The 24,925-nt window shown below is 40.1% G+C and overlaps 1 protein-coding gene across 2 annotated transcripts; it reads right to left on the reverse strand.

The window, feature by feature from the left end:
• Positions 1-7,275: 7,275 nt before the first annotated feature.
• On the reverse strand, positions 7,276-23,959 carry LOC140209523 (protein FAM72A). Of its 2 annotated transcripts, none has more exons than XM_072277786.1 (5): positions 23,773-23,959; positions 22,833-23,005; positions 14,991-15,068; positions 11,335-11,459; positions 7,276-9,049 (listed from the first exon to the last, which is right to left on the reverse strand). In XM_072277786.1, the coding sequence occupies exons 2-5, from the start codon at positions 22,976-22,978 to the stop codon at positions 8,961-8,963; spliced, it is 438 nt and encodes a 145-aa protein (XP_072133887.1). In that variant the 5' UTR covers positions 22,979-23,005; positions 23,773-23,959; the 3' UTR covers positions 7,276-8,960. The 2 variants fall into 2 exon arrangements, with proteins under 2 accessions (XP_072133887.1, XP_072133886.1); XM_072277785.1 differs by lacking the exon at positions 23,773-23,959 and adding an exon at positions 23,118-23,149 and having other exon boundaries at positions 22,833-23,008.
• Positions 23,960-24,925: the final 966 nt, after the last annotated feature.

The following is a 24,925-nucleotide window of genomic DNA, read 5'->3' on the forward strand; positions in this document are numbered from 1 at the left end:
AGGCTTCTGACGGTAACAACGAGAAGACGGTATGGGGTGAAAGCAGGGGAGTGGGGATAACTGGAAGAATTTGATCGGCCCAGCATCTGTGGAAAGAGAAACAGCTGGTGATTCACATCCAGACCCTTCACCATTTTGTATTCCCCATCAGATCTCATTGTTATCAAAGGTAATATTACATATAAGTAAGAACTTGCCAAATTCACCTCTTAGCCAGCCCTTACACTCCCTTCGTCTGTAATCTCCTCCAACCTAGCAAGCATCTGAAATCTTGCTCTCAGCAAATTCTGATCTTTCTATCTCTTTGACTTCAATTCCACTACTAATAACAGCCATGTCTTCATCTACCTAGGCCTTAAGCTTCAGAATGCATACTCTAGATCACTCAGCCTCTTTAAAATGCTTCCTGTTTACCTCTTAAATTTTGGTCCCCTCTCCTTATATTTGATAGCATGCATGTGAAGCTGATAGAGACAGCTTAGCACATAAAACATGCTCTGCAAAGGGCAACTTGTCATTGCTTTTGTATTTTTCTTAGGTTGTGAGTTTCACTGACATTAATTGCCCACTTGAATTGCATTAGAGAAGGTGTTTGTGGGCCATATTCAATCAACACTGAAGTTAGCAAGAACAAACCATGCAATCTCACATTTGCTTCTTGTATAAATTTGTTTATGTTGTTATTTTAATTACTGAACAGTAAATGTCATTGAGGAAGTAATTCCATTTTTATTTGGATGTGTCAAAACATGAAACAGTCACATTCTAATACTTCAATTCTCAAGATATTGTTAACCCTATGATTGCCAGCGCAGAGGAGGGCAAGTTACCAGACCACACAATGCCATCTGCAACAACACAAAAAACGCTTGAGGAACTCAGCATGTCAGGCAGATTCTATGGAGGAAAATGGACAGTTGACGTTTCAGATCAACACTTAATCTGGATTGAAAGATGGAGGAGGATACCTAGTACGACAAAGAAGGGATGGAGCATGAGCTGGCAGGAGGATCCAGGTGAGGGGGAAGGGCTGCAGTGATAAACTGATGAGGGTGGGGGAGATTAGGAAAACCACCTACAGATCCCCTCCAAGTCATACGCCATTTTGACTTTAAAGTATATCACCATAGTTAATGCAAAGCTTTAGATAAAGGCTGCTATTTTCTGCCCCTAATATTACTCTGACCTTATCTGAAAGTTTAAAGTTTAGCCTCCACCAGCCATCAGACAAGTAAACATGCTTCCATCTTAAATTATATAAAATCAATTGCTTAATGTTGTGAAAAATTTGAGTGTTTGTTTTATAAGTGAATAATACAGACTTATCAGTATAATATCAGAGTTGAGTGTCTACATCTAATGGAAAATATTTAAGAGGATGGAGTTTGGGTCTGTAAAAGAAAATAAATATGAAGATGATTTAATGGAGAATATTAAGACTGTAAGAGAACTTGGAAGAGGTATTGACAGGATAACCACTGAATGGTTTTTGTTAAGTACAAATTGGCTGCCACATTTCCTGTAGTGACAAAATTTCAGAGGTTACTTCATTGGCTGTGAAATACTCTTAAGATGTGAGGTTGTGAAAGTTACTTTCTAAGTGCAAGTTATTTCACTTTAATTGGCAAAATCAGTGGTTTATCATTCACCCTGAACTAGAGGTGCTGAAACTAATTGCACTTCCCTATGTTGTATTGGTGGGAAGGAACACTTTGAAAAAGGAGAGGAATAATATTTTATTAAATTATCTTAGTTAACCAATATTAAATGTAGTGGTTATTTAGGCAACCGTTGGTTGAGTTCTGACCTAATGACTAAGACTGGGCTGCCACACCAATGTATTTAAATATCGCTCTGTGATGGTGGTTGTCCAGCCTGTCTGACGATGACAGAAGACCTGTGTGGGAGAGCTTTTAAAGTGGAAAAGCTGTTGCACTGGGCCAGGTCCACTCGCTCGACCTCAGAAATCTGGGTCCAGTGGTATGAACAAGCATCACAAACTGCTTCCTTGTTTGCTTCTCACATTGTTAAATATCCCAAGTACTTCATAAGAATGATCACTAAATAAAATCTGAGAACAATCTACAGCGAAGTGCCATTTCAAAGAGCATTATCTTAGAGGATGAGAGGAAGGGGCCAGCTGATAACAGCAAAGTTCAGGAATGAAATTGCAGAATTTAGAATTCGGGCTGCTGCACTCAGTCACCACGGTGGAGAAATTAAGGTGTGCAAGAGGCTGGAATTGAAGAACGTACATCTCAGCTGGGCTGGAATGACTAAAGATTTGGGAGTTGAAGGGCAATGGACTGGTAATGACCAGTTTCATCAGGGCTCCAAAATGCAGGAGGAACTCAGCAGATCAGGCAGCACTTCTGGAGAGGAATAACAGTCGACATTTCAGACCGAGACCTTTCATCATTACTTGAAAGGAAAAGGGAAGATGCCAGTAATAAGAAAGCGGGTGGAGAGGAAGGAGTAAAAATTGGCAAGTGCTAGATGAAACCAGATGAGGGGGAAGATAGGTGGGTGGTGGACCAGGTGTGAAGTGAGATTCTGGGAGGAAATATGTGGAAGAGGTAGGAATCTGATAGACTTCCTAAATATAGTTCACATCTTACACTCTCCTGACTATTAGATCTGTGCATCTGCATTTTGTATTCAGACTGTAACCAAGCAACTATATCAACTTCCAGAGTGAAGCATATTGAGATTGCTTAAAATTACATAAGACTGCCTAATGAGACATATTTTGTTTTGAATACAAAAAGATTCATGAGCCCATGTTTCAGTTATATGTTATATTGGAAATGGAATTTTATGTTGTGAGTTGGTTTTATTTTTTGCTTGACTTGTTTTCTCATTGTTTAAACTCTGAAAATTGAAGAGCAATGCAAGAATTCTAAATGAATCTCCTGCTGATATGAACCTGAATAGTTGCATATTCTTTGATTGTATAGCCCTTCAGATGGTGAACGGAAAGAAACCAATTTTTTTTTTTTGTATTCACTCTCTACTCTTCCAGTAATTTTCTTCCTTTTAATGTGGCAAAAAAATGACAAAATTCAACTGGTCCAGCTACAGATTTTTCATGATGGGTTGATCTATAAGTTCAGTTATAACCTCCTTGCCTAAAAGTTCACGTGTACACTCCCTTATCCCAGTAAATCTCTTCTTTACAGCATCTCTTTATAAGAAGTAAGAGAAAGCTAGATGTGAGCTGGGAGAGAATGCTGTCCCATTATTCCAAGGTCTTACTTCTCTGCATTTATTTAGCATTTTTAATATACAATGACGCAAAGAAACTTTATGAAGCCATGAACAAAAATTGACTGAGTGTGAGATGTTAGGACAATTGACAAAATGTTTGGTCAGTGAGGTAGTTTTTAATGAGTGCCTATAAAGAAGAAATGTTAAGTGATTTGGGGAGAGAATTTCAGAGCTTAGGTCCTTAGCAATGAAAGAACAGACCCACTCAGTATGATCAATAGGAGAGAACCTGAGGAACACAGAAATTTTGTAGGGCTGGAAAAAAAGATCACAGCAATAGGGGAAGGAAGGCCTCCAGGTTTGTGGAGTTCAAATCAAATGTCTGCTTACCTAGAAACCAATTTGAATCAAAATGTTCAGGCTGTCATTTTGTAGGAAGTTACAGGAACATAGGGCCCCAGGCAGAGATAGTTGTATATTGATTATTGGACTCAACACTAGCAGCAGGTCCAAATACTTTATACAACAGAAAAATAACTATATTTCTAATTAGAAGCTATAAGTTAAGAATACCCAGTCACTGGGACCAAAGCCTAACTCAAATAAGCTCTAATTTTAAATCACACAACAAACACATAAATTAACTCCTCAATGTGAAAACCCAATTTATCTGTAGTAATTGAAAAATATCAAGTCAATATTAACAGAGTAAAATCTCTTTCTCTGAAACTTTGCCATTACCCATCAGCTGGGGAACTCATTACCCCTGGATCAAATAATTATGTTTCAAACACCATTAGGGAATTATAAACAAAATCCAGGTTGACACTTGCAGTACAGTACTGAGAAAACACAACAATATCAGACATGCCAAATTTTGGTTCAAATAAGTCCAGTTTGTTCTTCGCTAATCTCAGACAAATCTCATAGCATCCTACTCAGCAAGGAATCCTCTACAATTTTGTGAGCATATATTTGTCCATCAATTTCTAATCATGAAAGGAGATTAGTTGATCATTGTCACATTGTTTTTGTGATTATCTGTTGCAGCAATTGGCACTACAGTGTTAAAAAGTACTTATAACATTATCTGGAGCATTCTGAATTTGCAAAAGATGCAATGTAACTGGAAGGACTTCCTTTTAATAATAAAACCTGTAATGATGAACACACAAAACTCTTTTAACATGTTTCAGGACAAGTGGGAAAAATTAAAAAAAGGAAATGGAAGAATTTGTTTTTGTAAGTAGAAGCATTTTGAAAGCAGGATGAATGAGCAAATGGCAGACATATATTTGGAGGAGATTTTAAGGACTGAAAGTGTAACCATCACTAGTGAGTATAAAATGGTGGTAATGGATAACCCAGGTGTTTAGGGTACAAAAAAAGAAATACGGAACAGCACGTCTGGAAAATTAGCTGACAAGAGGTCAGAATGAATTGATGGGAAATGGGAAGAGGAGGACAAGATAAGGTGACAAGGCTTTCCACAGAGTGAGATCTTCGATAGTTAGCTGATAGCATGGAAGGACAAAATGGAGAACGGGAGAAGCTTGAGTGAATGTAAAAGTATATATAATATAATTCTAAGTAATTACAAAATTATAATTTCAACTGATGTTCATCTCAAAAACAAATTTCTAGGACTGTGAAAAATCAAGTAACAAATAAAAACCCACCCTGTTCTACAGAGAAAACTATAGAATTGTTAATGTCCACCAAAGCAATGAGATCAGGCAAATAAAACATATATTCCTGATGAAGGGTCGCAGCCAGAAACCTTGATTGTTTATTCCACTTCACAGATGATGCCTGACCTGCTGAATCCTCCAGCATTTTGTGTGTTTATATAGTGCTGGTACGTTAAAATTCTGCAAACGTTTTCAAGGAACTAAATTCAGCTGACTTCAATGTAATAAGTGGCTTGATTCAAGCAAAAGTATGCAATTTGTTTATGAGCACACTTGAATGGAAGTTTTCTTCGTCTACACTTTTCTGATTAACATCTTTGATTTGATCTTAACGATTGCAAAGATCATTAGGAACATACAAGGGTCTGAAATGCAGAAAAGACACAGGTGATAAATGATTATCATCAGCAGTACACATTCCACTGTCACACTGTGAAAGTTTAAAAAGGAGTCAATAAATCTAACCATTTACACTGGAGCCAAGAGACCTGCCACACTGTCATGTTGCCACTGAATTGAAGAGTGGGAAGTAAGAGGGGGAAGAAGACAGAATGGAAAAAAATCATTTTGGCTCACCAAGAGTACAATGTACTGCAATAGCAAGGATCACATGGTACCATTTCTAAGGAATGTGCAAATGCAGACACACTGAGAAAACTCTCAGTTTATCAGTGAAGAACAATAGTATATTTTTGTAAACAAAATAGAAATAAGAAGAAAAAAGTGAAAAAAAAACTACCTGGTGGTACTATGAGCATTGGGAAAGAAAAGTAAAACAAGTTACAAGATCTATTCTAGTGAAAAAAAAATCACCTCTGCATACGATAAAGTTTTTTTTCTCAGATGTTAGTCGATCTGGTGTGATTTGTTGAATTTAATGCTAATAAAATGTCAACACACAGACCTTTAAACCTAGAACATGTTTTTTGTTGCAATAGAGACCAATTCATGAAAAACTGTACATTAATGACCTATATTCCTCACATTCACTTTACTGTGATATTTATGAATCCTTCCTTAAACTTAAACTACTCCCTGAAATTTAAGGATTCACACAAAGAATGTTAGAAACACAATTCATGCTCAGATTTCTACATTCTGAACTCTTCAATCCAGCACATCTTTAGAATTATATCTGATACTATCATCCTATGAGTATTTAGGCTATCACAAAGAAAAAGTGACGTCACCTGTGGTTTTATTTTTCTTTTATTGATTGACCAGAAAATCTATTGCAATATGCCAGTCTTTCCCAGGATATTGGTTTTGAATGCACAAACTAACTAGAAAATAAAACCACATACATATTCACAACAGGAATAAATATCACAGCACCAAACTCTTCCACACATTTACACTATATTACACAAGGTTCACTTCCAATTCATTCACTTTTCAGTCATGATATACTGAACTTGCTTTTGCCTTTACTCTAAGACAATACAAAAATCCAAGCCAAGAATAACATACATTAAAAAAAAAGCCAATAAAAGAAAACAGAGGATGCTACTGTAAGTAATTCATCTGTGCATTATGATCCCTTTCAGATGCTGGATCCCTTGTGAGAAAATGATAACACTATAATATTTCCTCTGTAGAAGCGAGGAATTAAATACTTGGCAGGTACTGATTTCTGCATTGAGGAGTTTCTGTGTGTACCATTTTTTCCCTGTCTTTCTTGTGGAGGCATCAAATAAACTCGGTTTTGTTCCACGTTCACAGTAAATCATGCTGTCATAATTTAGGAGCATGTCCAGACAGGTTTTTTACTACAAGAACTGGGAGGATATGCAGCAGGGATAAATGGGACCTCAGTGCACTTGCACACAATTTACATGCACATACTTCTAAACTAGCAAACAGGAGCAGGGTCATAGTCGATATTCCATCCCAACATTTTTGCAATGGACATTAGGAACATATCTACAAATGAGCTAGTTTAGCACAAATCAGGGAATCAAAAATTGGCCTATTGAATGGTTATCAATTAAAAAATCATTCCACTTTTAATTTATACCAGATTTTCCAAAAGTAATTTAGGCTAAAAGGCACTTCGGCCTTTGTGAACATTCAACAAGTTGTCCCAAGTTTTGCTCCTCTGACCTATTTGTGATTGGAAGGACAGAAGTAGTTTAGACATACATAGTCATCCTCCTAAGAGCTGAAGTTAGCCAAATCCACTTATTATTGCAAAACCCAAGGATGGTGAGAACTCGAACACATTGCTTGTGGTAAATTATGAAGCAAAGCAAGAATTAAAGAACATTAATTTGACAAAACTATTCAGATAGACTGTAAATATAAAATAACTGATAGATATTTGTACAAATTGTTGTAACTTTTACAGTTTCAAACAAATCAATAATTCCTTTCCCATACTCATAGCATATCAGATTTTACATACAAATATCATTCAATAGTGCAGCAAATGAAATAATTTAGCCCTTAGTGAAGGACAACTCCACAAGGACCAGGTACCCATATCTTAGACAACGGATCATATTTTCTTCTGAGTCTGAAGACAGAGTGCTGAGTGGCGATTTCACCATAAGCCATGTAAATAAGGGACATACGCCAAGCAGACAACCTTTTCTTTTGTGCAAATAAAGAAAAATGATTTTCAGAAAATGTTTCAGTTACTCTTTGTAGTTCGGAGATTCATTAGCATTGTTGTCATTAATACTTCATGATACATTGAGTGTGAGCCATATGTGGCTAGTTACATTACAGATTAATATACAAAAATAGTAAATAGTATCATATAATCTTAATATTTGTGTCTGTGTGATGTGCACAATAGACTTTGTCCATCATTTGGAAAAATAATAGGATTTAATACAGCATGTGTTACTGAGTCTTCCTTCATTCAACTTTGTCAGCGTCATCCCAGTACAGTTAAAATACCAGTAGCTGCTGCAAAAATAATCTAGTAACTGTCTGAAAACTCAAGAGAGATGCCCATCTTTGGTAAATAGAAAATAGTTTTCTATTGTATCTTCAGTGCATAAATGGTGTCCCTATTGTCCATTCACGGTTAGTTAGCATTTTTTTATAAAATAGATTACTGGACATCCAATCAAAGGAAAAATTAACCATTTCCCTCTCCCCAAAGATATTGCCCTGCCTGTTGAGTATTTACAGTATTTACAATAATATATATTTCAAGTTAATGGACTTAATGCCTAAATTGGCTTTAAAAGCCAGAAAATCAGTACAAGCACCTGAAAATGGCCGTCATCATGAATGAGGATGGACAAGCTCACACTTCATTTCAATTTGTCCAAATATATCATTTAGCCATAAATCCATCATCCCACGCACACATTTGTTTATTTAATTGAAAATTTGATTAGCATTCCAACATTGTGGAAGTATAGCAGGGTCATTATTCAAAATGGGTCCTTTCTTCACAGTGGTCACTCTTGAAGTAATGACAACAAATATGCCCAATTCCATCTTGAATCTGGTAAGGTTTCCCTGAATAAATTACTCTCAAAATAAACTAATTCCTCTTTATTATCCCTGCCAAAATAAATTCTCCATCTCAAACTTTACTTTAGAGTGCAAAAAAAGCCATCACATTAGAGTGAAAAAATATAATTGAAGGACATAAACTGGAGAACTAGCAGAGTAGTTTCCAATTCCAGCAACCGCGAAGGGCGTAACAACTTCTTCACTGGCTGTTCATGTTTCTGTGAAATCTTATATTTTCTGTGCAAAGCCTGTCCAATGATGGGTCCACCCAAAGCTAACCTTCAATCAAAAGCATAACTCTATGCCAACATTCCTAACAAATATTTGGAAACTTGCAAAGGTCCAAACCTGGCTACTGCGTACCTCATAAGATTGGTACACACTTGCTGTTCATCAGGGTATGTACATTTACATCCTTCCCCTGGATAAAACAATTTCAAACAAGCTTGCTCTGCTACATAAACTGCAGTTAACCATTACGGTTAATTCAAAGCACTTGTGACCTTTGAAATAACGTCAAAGTACTTTAAACAAAACATTGGCAAAGCAACAAAATTGAAATACTGTTATCTTGATTACTCCATTCCATTATCTGATACATTCCTCTTCAAATAGATCAGATTCATTCTCTTCATCCTCTGTATCTGGCAAGTTCCCCCAGAGAAGAAAATCAACACCTGAAATTAAATAACTTGTACTGTTAGTATTTGCATTAACTTTCTCTTCAATACTTATCCCATATGCAAAGTTAAAAGAAAGTTATCGTAAAAGTGAGAGTATTTGTAACTCAGCTTCAAATACTTTATTTCCTTATTTCTCATTAATATCTCAGCCAGACCTGCACCACTCGCTCTCCACGTTCTACTTCCCTTTGATCTACTCTGCATTTTCCAAGCCTCAAACATCATTCCCTTTCACTCTCATATCTTTGTAATGCATAGTAATTTTCCCCACCACCCCCTGCCCTCCCTCACACTCTGATTACATTGATTAATTAAAAATGGTCAACAAAATGAATAAGCATTAATTAAGCATTTGTTTTAAATATTGAAATTAAGAAGAATTCTGGACAAGCAGACACTTAGGCAAGGAGCTGAACTATTGTGAAGAGGTAATTAAGATAAATGAGAACTGCAACCAAGATCCAAATGCTATTGCATTGAAACCACCTGGAGTTTTTCAGATTTCAGTAAAATGCTTTTAAAGCATATGTAGGATTTCCCTTTCCTCCAAAGATACTTGATGTTCTTTTTCACTCAGCACCAAAGTAAGTAGTTAATTGTACATTCACCTCCAAGAGAACCACAACCTCGTCATAGTTTAGGGGCTTGCATGCCTCAATGACCTGGAGAGCTATGTTGGCTGGAGTCAAGGCTTTATGCTTTGTAGGGTCACATGTGGGCACGTGGCCAAGTGGTTAAGGCATTGGACTAGTGATCTGAAGGTCGTGAGTTTGAGCCCCAGCCAAGGCAATGTGTTGTGTCCTTGAGCAAGGTACTTAATCACACATTGCTCTGCGATGACACTTGTGCCAAGCTGTATGGCTCCTAATGCCCTTTCCTCGGACAACATTGGTGTCATGGAGAGGGGAGCATGGGCAACTGCCGGTCTTCCATACAACCTTGCCCAGGCCTGCGCCCTGGAGAGTGAAGGTTTTCCAGGCGCAGATCCATGGTCTCGCAAGACTAACGGATGCCTTATGACAAACAGGTCAAAGGGTAAAGAGCAGACTAAGGGTGGTCCACTGGTCTTCCAGGTTTGGGGGATTCAGCTCAGATGAACTCTGACTGGGTAAAATAAAATTGTTAAAGAAACAGCAATGAAGAGCCCTTGTACATCTGAGTGCGACAGTACTCCTGTGTCTCCACCCAGGACTTGCATGACTGACAGTCGTGAAAATCAAGAGGACATGATGAAGGAAGCCCTGAACACCACCAGAGATGGAGGACCTCCATTGCTACCTAAACACCAGCGGGGTAACCGGCAGTAAGTATACAGTACATTCATGGTTTCTCACATATCAAAAGTATTTGCTCTGCTTTACTGAGTCGCCTCTACAACTTTGCCTCTGATCATATAATTGAGTGCCTTAATTGCACATAAAATCTTTTGAATTTTTAAAACTACTCTTCCCTCCACCCTTGACTAACAATGTTGATTCATGCTGGATTATTATTTCACAGGTACTGTCAACCACAAGACACCCAGGAACAGTGAGTGTTGACAGACAAATTGATAGTGGAAGGTATAATATACAGGCTCATCTTCTGAATAACAGGCATCTTCAAAGGAACTTTCCAGTCGGAGGCCCTAGATAGTAATTAGAATTGGAAACCATTGCTGAACTTCTCTTTTTTTTTATTTTTGTTGCTGCTCTCCCAGTTCAAAGCACCAACAGCAGAAATCACAGACTAAACACTTGATATTCAGCAGGTATTCAATTTAGGTCACCTTTTACTAGTGTGATTTATTCTATTTTCTCCACTAGTGATAGACTAATCAATAACACAACAGAAACGGAAAGGAGTTCTCCCCAGCCGTATGCAGTTTATCTTTCACTGGAAAGCCTGAAATTGGGAGTTCTTCACAGACAGCGGGAAACCCATTACTCAGAAAAAGAACTACAAACCTTGCAGATGCTTTGATAGCATTCAGCTTTCCTATTACTGTAAATAAGCAGAAGGTAAGGGTTCATGAAAGTCTTGGTAATCTGATGTTATACCAGTAGAAGCAAAGCAGATGGCTCTTCGAGATTACTAGGAAAGTAAGTAAAAATATAGTGTGCAAAAACTTAACTCTATGCAACAATATTTGAGTTCCTGATCAACAGACACAACAATATCCTGTGATCCAATAGATAATAACTAGGCTATTAGTTCCCCGCACAAATACAAAACCAACAGGCTGGACAATGAAGGAACTATTCTGCTGTTTTCCAGACCCAGCCTGACACTGCACTCACCAGAGGAATCCAGTCTATTAACAGCGTAGATCACCTGGCTGTGAAACATCCAGAAATGCCCATTGTTACAGGAAAGCAAACAGGGTCTGCATGGGACAACCACATGGTAGCCAACAGCATTGCCACTGAAATGAAGAACATGATGATCATGCAAAGATGTGTTTTAGAGACGTGCAAAGGACTCTACCCGCCTGCTTTTACAGAAAGCTTTGTCGTGAACTTTTTGTGCAGTAACAAATTGAAAATCAATGCGTAGCATAAATTCGTGATATATTTGAAGCAGCATGCACGATAAGAATATTAAAGCACACACAAAGTAAAACTAGAACTCAGGGGCCACTTTATTAGGTACAGCCATACACCTGCCTGTTAATGCAAATATCTACTCAATCAATCATATGCCTGCAACTCAGTGAAAAAAAGCATGCAGACATGGTCAAGAGGTTCACTTGTTGTTCAGACCAAATATGAGAATGGGAAAGAAATGTACCTAGTGACTTTGACCATGGAATGATTGCTGGCTCTAGATGGGGTAGTTTTAGTATCTCAGAAACTTGACCTCCTGGGACTTTCACACACAACTGTCTCTAGAGTTTACAGAGTGGTGTGAAGAGCGAAAAACATCCAGTGAATGGCAGTTCTGTAGGCAAAAATGCCCTATTAGTGAGAGGGGTCAGAGGAACATGGCCAGACTAGTTCAAGCTGAGAGGAAGGTGTCAGGAACTCAAATAACCACATATTACACTGAGTGGCCACTGAGTGTAAATCCTCAGGAACTAATGACCCAATTGCTAAAAGCACTGATATGTATAAGTAAGAAAAAGCTTTAGACCTTAGCTGATCAAGTTGTGCTTGATAGCCTGTGCTACTAACTGTATAAAAGTATGTTCCGTCACTTTCTATAGTTAAATAGACTGCCTTTGCACATGGATGACAAAGTGCATTCTGAGAGCATGTGGGGGGGTGGGGGAGAGACATCATCAGTAAAATCAAACACCTAGTTAGGACTCATAAAAAATTAATAAAAATTTACACGTTAATTTTGGTCAAAAATTAGATCTCATATTCACCTCTGTGCAGAATCCTCAATGTGGTAAAATTTAAACTTCAATAGGTGGCTTGGAGGAGGGAGCACACAGTAAAAATGAAACAGAGGATGAGCTGGAGAAGTGCAGAGATGCCCCATTTTATTATGCATACAAGTGAGTGAAGCAGACGGGTCAGGAACACAAATGGTTTCTATTAGAAAACTGAAGGATGGAGGTTTAAAGAAAGTAGTTAGGAGAGAATGGAGTGATACAACAGCAGAATCGAGAGGTAGCAAGGAAGATAAATACAACATGTTGTGGGTCAGTATGTCAGTTTGAATTAGTGAGGATAAGTGTCGTTGAGTGATATATGGAATTATGAACCAGGCAGAATGTTGAAGAAATCTAAATCTACAGTTGATTAAAACACAAAGGTTTCAGTGACTGTGGAGCTGTGTAAGCATAATTGCAAGCAATTTCACTAACGGATCAACAAGATTCATTGTTGGGTTTAAAATATTTAAATTACTTTTGGTCGGGAAGGACCTAAAAATGAACAAAATCATGACATTTATTTATACAGGTCATTGCAATTCAAAATAATTTACTGCAGAAATGTTTAATGATGATGAAAATATCTTTTTTCATTTTTAAAGTTAATTTAATTATGATATATGCACCCAAGCACAAACTTACCATTCACTTCACCCTACTTTCAGTTTGAAAGGGAATTGCTGTAATTTCCTTACTTGGATTAAAGCTATACAAGCAGTAAACATATTAAGTGGATTATTAACAAAACTAATTTCTACGTACATAGATTACTTATGAAGTTGCAAGCAACATATTCATCAATTAAGAAGCAAGAGTTTAAGAAATGCATTTTTTACAATCCACGGATGAAGTCAACTGGACATACATACCGTACAATACAATATAAAAAATAAAATGACTTTACAATGAATGAACCAGGAAGCAACTGAACAAAATCAGTTTGGTAGTTGTAATTCTGGAGGAACATTGTATCATTTCTTAATGCATGCATTACTTAATGACAATAAAAGAGGACTGCGTGTCCTCATAATCTAATCTAATCTAATCTAATATGTGCCAAATAAACAAATGCATTTGATGGTCCTCAAGTACCAAAAGAAGACAATACTCTAAAGAAATTTTGTCAATGATTTGCATGGAATTAATTCTTATCTTTTGTATCCTTATAGTATTTATAAAGCTTCATACCTCAGTGTTTTTGAAGTTAATCTATTTTTCTCCTGGCAAAATCACGTAAGTACTAAATAAATTAACATGGTTGAAAACAGAAAGAAGTTTCTGCTCTTCTTTCTTCTAGTGATGCTCCAACATCTTAAACTCATTTGTAGCAATAAATCCTCTAAGAGAACTGCAACTTTTATGTGCTTTGGAGGCTTGTATACTGCAATGACCCAGAGAGCTACGTTGGCAGGAGTCAGAGCTTTATGTGTTGGCTCTTGGTAGGGTTACCCATAACAAGCAGGTCAAAGGGTAGAGGCCAGAGTAAGTGTGGTCCACCAGTCCTCCAGTTTCAGAGGTTCAGCTCAAAGCTAACAACCCCAAATGGTAAAACAAAATTGTTAATGGAAACAGCAATGAAGAATCCTTCTACATCTGAGTGCCACGGTATTCCTGAGTCTCCACCCAGGATTTGCATGACTGACAAGTAGTGAAAGCCGAGGGGAAGCTACTGACACGATGAAGGAAGCCCCGAACACCGCCAGAGATGAAGTACCTTCATTGCTGCCCTAAATATCAGCAGCATAACAGGCAGTAAGTAAGTAAGAAGCAGTGGGTAAAATTCAATTTAGTGCAAAAAGTATTACTGAAACATTAACTTAAGGGTTTGCAGGTGGCATGGAGTAGGACACAGCTGCTGCACGTAGTGTTGCTGTCTCCCTGTTCCAGCAACTAAAGTTCATTTCAGGTTTCTGGTTGTACAGAATCTGGACATTCTCTCTGTGACCATGTGGGCTTCTCCTTGGTGTTCTTCTTTCCTTCCACATTCTAAAGATATGCTGTTTGATAGCTTAGTTGTGAGGATGGCAGAATCAGGAATTGTTAATTGGTATGTGCGAGCAGATCACTTACAGCAAAGAAAGCGGGCAAATGGAATTAATGGGACTATTACAGAGATAGCATAGACTCAGTGGACTAAATGAGCTCCTTCAACTTTTTACAAAGTTATGAAAAGTTAATTCCACAAATCTGTGGTAATCATTGGTCTTCCGGCAGAGGTCAAAGGTACTTCCACTGGTTTAGCTGGCACTTAGAGAATGTTAATAAAAGTCAGAGAAGATAAAATTAATAGAATATTTTTACGTTAGAGAATTAGGGGTAATGGAATCAAAACTGAATAAATATATTTAAAATGTGAATCAGCTATGATCTAATTGAAATGTCACAACAATTTTTAAAATCCAAAAGGCCCTCTCCTGTTTATATGTGCCTTAATAAGCCTAGAAGAATATCTGTTACTGCAGTTAGGGATCAAGCAATTTAGTTATTCTTGTCACAAGACAAACAGAATCCAGACATTCATTCCTCCATGGCCATTCATTTAAAACGTCAAATTACAGATGAGAACAGACTTACCATTTTAAACATGCAATATCCTTTATTTTACACTTGCAGCTTTCTGTGGAGTAGCAATTTCCAACAAAGTCCACGGCCCTATAATTTAGAACAAGTCAGCATGAAGTAACAGCTGCAATGCCTATCACTCAGCGGGACATGTCCAACATGTCTATAGTCATTTACACCAGTGTGCAATGCTATGGTTATCAGCTTTGAAGTATTTAAATTGTATCAGCCAGGATAACAGTACAAGTATCCTTACTGACTGTTCACAAGATTATCAAGTAACGAGCAACAGTAGACGTGAACGTATTTTCTTGTCAGTTGACAATAGGCATAACCAGCTCTAACTTAGTAGCTTTAAGTTCAGAAAACCAGCACTCATTTTGAGACTTATACAAAGAAAAGCTGGTTTGGATAGAAGCCAACGATTGCAGATGTAAATGGAAACACATCCAGTGCGGAGAGGAGGAAAAACTAGGAGTCATTATTTTGGCAATAGTACAAACACCCTATGTGGGAATTCTGCATCGAAAAATACACAATATTTTGATAAAATAGAATATGTCAGAGCAGGTCAGAAAGTTTGTGTGGAAAGAGAAGCAGGTTTAAAGTTCCGAGTCTAACATCCCTCTTCTGAACTGAGGAAGAGATAAAAACTGTTTGCTTAAGGTTAAAGAGGTGGAATGGATGTGTGATAATGGTTTGAAGGAATGAATATGACAAGGTGAATTCAGAGTTACCACAAAAATATGTTTTGGAGGACACCCAACCCAGTAACTAAACATATCCTCTAGTTAGTGGATTAATAGGAAAGTAATAAGACAAAACATAAAATGCTACAAAAACACAGGTTCTGCTAATGGAGACAAAATAAAACTGAATCAATATCACAGATGTTTGCCTGATAACAGAAATGGCCCAATAAGAAGGAAAGCACTTCGTTCACCTGTGTGGAGACTCTCATCACTGGAGCGAATACAATAGGGGCAGAGTGACTGGGGAAAGAATGGAGTCCTTACGGAAGCCCGGAAGGAAGAAAGATGGCTGTGGGAGATAAGTTTGCAATGATGTTATAGCTGGAGATAGAGAGATCTAGAAAGGGTAGTGTCAGAGATGGACTATGTGAAGGTGACAGAAGGGTAGATATTGGAAACAAAGGTAATGAGATTCTTGAGTTCTATGTATATCATAGGGAGCTGCATTAATGCAGTTATCGATATACTCAAAAAGCTGAGAGAAGGGACCCATTGTTTCACATATCCCAAGGAACGACTGTGTAGCTCGGGCCTATGCAAGTTCCCATAGCAAGGTTCAAAACAAACCTAAGGAGCAGCCCCTTAATATATATTAATATATATATATATATATCTCTATCATAACTCTCTATCTGCCTCAATCAATCGACCGACCATTGGACTTCAATAACCAGTGAGGTTAACATTGGCTTTGACCTGTCACCAGATGTTCATTATCCCATCTACCCAACCTCCTCTCCCGCCATATACTTTACCGTGCAAAACCAACTTGTTTGTCACTCCTTCCCAGTTCTGACAAAAGGTTATACTAACCTGTGGCTGTTTCTAATGTTTTCTGCTTTTTTAAAAAAAATTCTAGATGTACAGCATCTGGACATTTTTGACTTTGTCATAGTATTGAGGAGAAACTAGCGATCAGGCAAAATAAACATTAAACTTGGGTCACAATGTTCTATTTTCTGCTGAACCAGGCTGGTTCAACATGAGTCCACAAGAAGCTGTAGATGCTGGCATCTGGAGACCTCTATTGATCCACCAAGCCTCCATCAGCATTCCTCTACACTCTCCATTTGTTCCCCTCCCCCGGTTCTCCCACTGCACTACTCCTACCCATACTCCGCACCTCCCTCCATCCCTTAATTCCATGCTCCATCTTCCCTCTCCTGTCGGATTCCATCGTCTTCATTCACTTCCACCTACAACCTTTGAGCTTTTCTTTCTGTTCCCCACTCTTCTACAGGCCTATCCCCCTTCCTCACCTGGATACCTGCCTATCATAACATCTGCTAGGTCCTGCTCGAACCCTTCAATCATTCTACCTTTCCATCTAGATGAAGGGTATCAACCCAAAGCAATGACTGCTTATTTCCCGCCAGAGGTACTGCCTGACCTGCTGAGTTCTCAGCTTTAACTCTGTTGCTCCTGATTCAAAAGGATTGCATTATATCCTGGACTTCTATAATCTCAGAAACGGGTAGATCAGTAATTTCAGAAAGTATATTCAGTTTATTTTGTGAAATATTATGCATCATGCTTTGTTTAGTTCAATATGGCAAGATAATAACCAATTACATTTAATATACTAACATCCACAAAGTGCTGGAGGAACCTTTCAGGTCAGGCAGCATCTGTGGAAATGAATAAACATTCAATGTTTCAGGTTGAAACCCTTCCTCAGGACTGAGAAGGAAGGAGGAAAATGCCAGAATAAAGCAGTGGGGGGAGGGGAAAGAGCAGGAGAAGGAAGAGTCTGATAGGAGAGGAGAGTGGACCATAGGAGAAAGGGAAGGAGGAGGGGACCCAGGAGGAGGTGATAGGCAGATGAGAAGTAGAAGTTCAGCGTGGGGGAGGAGGGGAATTTGGTTACTGGAAGAAGAAATCGATATTCATTGCATCAGGTTGGAGGGTGTCGAGATGGAATACAAGGTGTTGCTCCTTCACCGAGGAAAGCCTTGTCTTGGCACAAGAGGAAGCGCCATGGACCGACACATCAGAACGGGAATAGGAATGGGAATTAAAACGTTTGGCCACTGGGAAGTCCCGCTTGTGGCAGATGGTGCACTTAAAATAACATTTAATATAGCAATTTTATCTCCAAAATCTCCCAATGTCATCTGCACTCACAAATGAGAAAATATACTCCCAGGTGTCACACTCAAAACAGCAGCTCAAATGAGAGAAACAATTTCTTCCCCACCCTTTGACACTAAGGTGCGAGATGTGAAATGGGTGTCATATTTGTATTCTATGTTTCAGTAAAATGTTTGACCTTCTTTAACTATATTTAAAAGACCTTGTATAAGTTCCTGTCATTGTTGTAACACCAGGAAGATTCTGGGCAGTACAGTGGTGAATCAACATGCAGTTCTGACTCATAAAATGTACAGAGGCTCTCTACTCTTTAAAGTAAATGAAAGTGGTATTTGATTAATGCAACACCCCAGTGGACTAACAGTTACTACCAATGGTAAAAACTCTTTACACATTCATCTTTCAGTTATTTGAGGGCACGGGCAGGTGAGGAAGCATGGATTATAAAAAAAATTACACATTGTGTATATTAATTCATTTTTCAGGGTCTTAATATTGTTGGGAAGAACAACATTTTTTGCTCACTCCCTTTTTCCCCATTGAGAAGATGGTGTTATCACCTCTTTAAACATACAGTCCTTCTGGCAAAGGTTTTCCAGGAGAGAGTTCCAGGATGTAGATTTAGAAGGAGTTGCAATATATTTCCAAATTAGGATGGTGTATAGTGTGGAGGGGAATCTATATGAGGTGGTGTTCCCTTCTCCTTCTTGGTGGTAGTTTACATACTTCAATGGTTCAATTTAATATCAGAGAATATATACAGCATACAACGTGAAATTCTTACTCTTCACAGACATCCACAGAAAAAAAACAAAGAATAAATAACAGAAACGTTAGAACCCTAAAGTACCCCCCAAGCACACACAAAGAGCAGCAAAAGCATCAGCCCTCTCCCCCTCCCCACTTGCACCAGTGAAAACATCAACCACCTCCCCCCCCCACCATGCAAGCAATAACAAAACCCTCAAAGAGACCATGATCTCTAGACGTCAATATAAAAACTACTGCTCATCCCAACACTTCGACATCTCAGACAGGCTCTCTCTCACTAGCAAGGAAGAGAGATATTGCTCCTGCAACAAACAAGAGTGAAAGACTAGCAGCTCGCTGGGGTGGGGGAGAAGAGGGGGGGGAGAGGGGAGAGAGGGGGGAGAGAGGGGGGAGAGAGGGGGGAGAGAGGGGGGAGAGGGGGGAGAGAGGGGAGAGAGGGGGGAGAGAGGGGAGAGAGGGGAGAGAGGGGGGAGAGAGGGGGGAGAGGGGGGGGAGAGGGGGGAGAGGGGGGAGAGGGGAGGAGGGGGGAGAGGGGAGGGGGGGAGGGGGGAGGGAGAGGGGGGAGAGGGGGGAGAGGGGGGAGAGGGGGGAGAGGGGGGAGAGGGGGGAGAGGGGGGGAGAGGGGGGGAGAGGGGGGAGAGGGGGGAGAGGGGGGAGAGGGGGGAGAGAGGGGGAGAGAGGGGGGAGAGGGGGGAGAGGGGGGAGAGGGGGGAGAGGAGGGTGAGAGCTAACAATTATTCCTTTTCTTAATAACTTACCACCCAGCTGAGAGGTACATCTAACACAAAATGAAAAGGATCAGAATCAGGTTTAATATCTCTGGCATATGTTGTGGAATTTGCTGTTTTGCAACAGCAGTATATTGCAATACATAATAACAAAAATACTATAAATTACCATAAGTATACATAATTTAATTAAATAAGTAGTGTTAAAAAAAAGTTAAAAAATAGTGCGGTGGTGTCCAATCAGAAATCTGATGGTGGAGGGAAAGAAGCTGTTCCTGAATTGTGAGTGTTTGTCTTCAGGCTCCTGTACTTCCTCCTTGATGGCAGCAAATGAGGAGGGGCCATGTCCTGGATGACAGAGCTCCATGATGACAGATGCCACCTTTTGTGGCATCACCTTTTGAAGATGTCTTTGATGTCTTTGATGCTGGGGAGGCTAGTGCCCACAAGAAAGCTGGCGAGTTTCTAACTTTCTACAGCTTTTTCCAATCCTGTGCAGTGGGCCCTCAGTAACAGACAGTGATGCAGCCAGTTAGAATGCTCTCCACAGTACATCTGTAGAATTTGCAAGTGTCTTTGGTGACATTCCAAGTCTCCCCAAACTAACAAAATATAACTTTGTAAATATTCTTGTTAATTACATCAATAAGTTTCAGAGATGTCGACACCCAGGAACTTAAAACTGCTCATCCTTTCCACAGCTGTTCTCAATGAGGGCTGGTGTGTGTTTCCCCCACTTCCCCACCTGAACTCCACAATCACTTCCTTGGCCTTACTGACATTCAGTGAAAGGTAGTTGTTGCGACAAGACTCAACCAGCTGATCTATCTCACTCCTGTACCCCTCCTCGTCACCATCTGAAACTCTGCCAACAATAGCTGTGCCGTCCTTAAATTTATAGATGGCGTTTGAGTTGTGCCTAGCCACACAGTAGAGCGGTGGGCTAAGCACGTATCCTTGATGTGCGCCAGTGATGATTGTCAGCAAGGAGATGATGTTATTTCTGATTCTGTGGTCTCCTGGTGAGGAAGTCAAGGATCCATTTGCAGAGGGAGGTACAGAGGCCCAGGTTTCAGAGCTTGTTGATTAGAACGGAGGGTATAATTGTGTTCAACACTGCGCTGAAATCAATAAACAGCAGCCTGACATTGGTTTTACTATTGTCTAGAGGATCCGAGGCCAAGTGGAGAGCCAGTGAGGTTACATCCACTGTATGGTATATTCATTGTTGTGATAGACAAATTCCAGACGGTCTGGGTTTTTGCTTAGGCAGAAGTTGATTCTAGCCATGATCAAAGCACTTCATCAAAACAGGTATGAGTGCCACTGGATAATAGTTGTCGAGGCAGCTCATCCTGCTCTTCTTGGGCACTGGTATAATCTTTTTTCAATAGTACAGCACAGTACAAGCCTTTCGGCCCACAATGTTGTGCCAACCCTCAAACCCTGCCTCCCATATAAGCCCCCACCTTAGATTCCTCCATATGCCTGTCTAGTAGTCTCTTAAACTTCGCTAGTGTATCTGCCTCCACCACTGACTCAGGCAGTGCATTCCACACACCAACTACTCTCTGAGTAAAAAACCTTCCTCTGATATCCCCCTTGAACTTCCCACCCCTTACCTTAAAGCCATGTCCTCTTGTATTGAGCAGTGGTGCCCTGGGGAAGAGGCGCTGGCTATCCACTCTTATCTATTCCTCTTATTATCTTGTACTCCTCTATCATGTCTCCTCTCATCCTCCTTCTCTCCAAAGAGTAAATCCCTAGCTCCCTTAATCTCTTATCATAATGCATACTTTCTAAACCAGGCAGCATCCTGGTAAATCTCCTCTGTACCCTTTCCGATGCTTCCACATCCTTCCTATAGTGAAGTGACCAGAACTGGACACAGTACTCCAAGTGTGGCCTAACCAGAGTTTTATAGAGCTGCATCATTACATCGCGACTCTTAAACTCTATCCCTCGACTTATGAAAGCTAACACCCCATAAGCTTTCTTAACTACCCTATCCACCTGTGAGGCAACTTTCAGGGATCTGTGGACATGTACCCCAAGATCCCTCTGCTCCTCCACACTACCAAGTATCCTGCCATTTACTTTGTACTCTGCCTTGGAGTTTGTCCTTCCAAAGTGTACCACCTCACACTTCTCCGGGTTGGACCCCATCTGCCACTTCACAGCCCACTTCTGCATCCTATCAATGTCTCTCTGCAATCTTTGACAATCCTCTACACCATCCACAACACCACCAACCTTTGTGTTGTCTGCAAACTTGCCAACCCACCCTTCTACCTCCACATCCAGGTCGTTAATAAAAATCACGAAAAGTAGAGGTCCCAGAACAGATCCCTGTGGGACACCACTAGTCACAATCCTCCAATCTGAATGTACTCCCTCCACCACCACCCTCTGCCTTCTGCAGGCAAGCCAATTCTGAATCCACCTGGCCAAACTTCCCTGCATCCCATGCCTTCTAACTTTCTGAATAAGCCTACCGTGTGGAACCTTGTCAAATGCCTTACTAAAATCCATATAGATCACATCCACTGCACTACCCTCATCTATATGCCTGGTCGCCTCCTCAAAGAACTCTATCAGGCTTGTTAGACATGATCTGCCCTTCACAAAGCCATGCTGACTGTCCCTGATCAGACCATGATTCTCTAAATGCCCAGAGATCCTATCTCTAAGAATCTTTTCCAACAGCTTTCCCACCACAAACATAAGGCTCACTGGCCTATAATTACCCGGACAATCCCTACTACCTTTTTTGAACAAGGGAACAACATTCGCCTCCCTCCAATCCTCCGGTACCATTCACGTGGACAACGAGGACATAAAGATCCTAGCCAGAGGCTCAGCAATCTCTTCTCTCGCCTCATGGAGCAGCCTGGGGAATATTCCGTCAGGCCCCGGGGATTTATCTGTCCTAATGTATTTTAACAACTCTAACACCTCCTCTCCCTTAATATCAACATGCTCCAGAACATCAACCTCACTCATATTGTCCTCACCATCATCAAGTTCCCTCTCATTGGTGAATACCGAAGAGAAGTATTCATTGAGGACCTCACTCACTTCCACAGCCTCCAGGCACATTGCTGCCCCTTTGAAGCGGGTGGGAACTTCCAACTGCAGCAGTGAGAGATTGAAGATGTCCTTGAACGTTCCCACAGATTTGTTTTCAGAACCCTACCAGGTACAGGGCCTTGACACCTTGTATGGTTTGTAAACTCCTAATCAGTGCTGATCAAATTCTTTAGCATAGGGAGTGTGTCATTACAGAGTTTGGAGCTGTCTATGTTTTCATTTACGCTACACAAGACTTCATCGGACTGTCAGAGAATCATTTCCTTCCACTAACACGTAATTATCTCGCTGACCTTTAAAAGTTTCTAAGCTATTTCTTATCTACACCCCGTGGCAGGAAGATCACTTTCATTCAAAAGTAATTAAAATACAAGGACTGAAAATCACATGACACAACAAAACAAGTCATCGCCGATCCTTACCTTGTGGGGGGAATGTCAGTCGAGTACAGTTCTACGTCTGTGTCAGAGAGCAGGACTGCCCTCATGCCCCGAGCGCACAATATATTGTCACAGAACTTGCAACACAGCAACGTAACAAGCTTGTTTTTAAAAGGCAGTGTTGACATCTCCGTCTCGATTGATAATTATTAGACCTACTTTAAAAAAAAAAAAATATTTTCAACATTTGTCTCCCCTTTCTCCCACGGGTTACCAAACCTGATCACTAATTATTCTTTATCATTGCACAATGTGAAGGATTAATACCGTTCGTTCTGAAACAAACCGAACACACCCGGTATTTCCTGTATTTGAGGCTGTTCACCCAGCCTGAGTTCTTTAACAAGAATCTTTTGCTTTGATTTGCATAAAGTTAGTACCGTTGCTTTCCCTTGTAGCTACATAGGAATCTCGCGAATTGTACGCTGAAACTTCTCCATTCACTATCTTAAATCATAGTGTTCTCACATGCTGTTTTCTGGTCCTCATGTTCCCAACTGGGATCTGCAAGAAAAGCCTTTACCTCCACCCTTGTGTTCACGGCGATGTGTCTAACATTCAGTATCTAACCTGCACTCCAGTGTTTCTCTGTACTTCTCTCATTGCCCCCACCAGTAAATGCTTTGTAGGTAGATGTCTTTCCTGTCCTGACGAATATCTTAGAATATTATCTCTTCCATGCATTAGCACGAAGCAAGATACTTTACAGTTTCTCAGGAATCATGTCAAGTTTATTTTTTTTAATGACTTAAGGCCATAACTTTATAACCCCCCCCCTCCCGAATCCACCGCCTGTCCAGCAACTGTGTGTGCCTATTTTTGCATTCTGCAGGGTATTGTTTGCGTCCAAAAAAATGCACTGCAATCGTGCACCTTTGATTCTCTGGAATATCTGCCAAATCATTTCTTCATTTCTATGCACCTGCTCCTCCGTATCCGAGACTGCAAGCTCGATCTCTTTGACTGCACCCTGGGGTCCGTTCAAGCTGGTCCCCTCGGTTTCTCTGTTTGCATCCTCTGCCCGTACCCTCCGGTCTCCCAGTCTGCGGTGGCCGTATCCTCGATCTCCTGTACCCCGGGGTCTCCAAGCCGGCTCTGTTGCTGACAGACGTGCTTGTCTCCTGGGCTCCGCCCACTCACCTTGACAGTTGACACTAGAATGTTCATCGGCATTCAAATTCCGGAGCTCGTTTCCCATTGGTTGTAATAAGCTTGAGGTACGATTGGTTCAGGCGGATGATTTAAATACAGTGCTCCTTTCTCGTTAAAGAGAGAGCCGTTGCCTAGACAACGGCCGATTAAACGGTCCGGTGTGAAAATTGTGCATCTGCCTCTGGCAGGGGCGTTGTGGAAACTGTTATATTTGCAGTGCGAGTAACTGTAATAATTCTGCTAGGTTCCAGGCTGAAAACTATCATTTAAAAATTATTCTCTGTTAATAGAACAGATTTTAATTTCGTGTAAATTTAAAGCGCTGAATAACTGATAACATCAAAAGCAAATGCTGAAATAAATGACTGACTGCTGTAGAATCAATGGTGAATGAATTCCCAATCTGTACAGCAAATATTTCTGTCATTTCATATCTTTTCTCCCAAAAGGTTCTTTCACCAAGTAATATATGCAAGGTCTGAAATTCTTGGGAAAAAGCTAGAAAACACTCTATACTTTTGGGCAGCAGCTGTGGAAAAAGAAACACACTTGAATGTTTCAGTTTGAACACATTTAGTCAGAACTATGAAAAGTTGGAAGTCAGCATGATTTAAGTTGGAAAGAACAAAGAGGAAGCCTGTGAAAGGACCAAGACTGGGTTAAATCATATTTATGGCATCGATGCCAGCTGAGGACAGGCAACGGAGCTAGTTGGTTGCAATTGAGTGTCTAGGGGCGAAAAATGAGAGCAGCTTGCAACAATGAAACATTAGTTCTGGTTTATTATTGTCGCATGTACCAATCTACAGTGAAAAGCTTTTGTTTGTGAGTCATCTGGTGAAGGCTCACCTGGTGTATTGAGAGCATTTTAGGGCCCCTTATCTGAGAAAGGATGTGCTGAAACTGGAGAGGGTTCAAAGAAG

This window comes from Mobula birostris, chromosome 14 (genome assembly GCF_030028105.1).
Source record: "Mobula birostris isolate sMobBir1 chromosome 14, sMobBir1.hap1, whole genome shotgun sequence".
In the NCBI taxonomy this organism is placed as follows: domain Eukaryota; kingdom Metazoa; phylum Chordata; class Chondrichthyes; order Myliobatiformes; family Myliobatidae; genus Mobula; species Mobula birostris.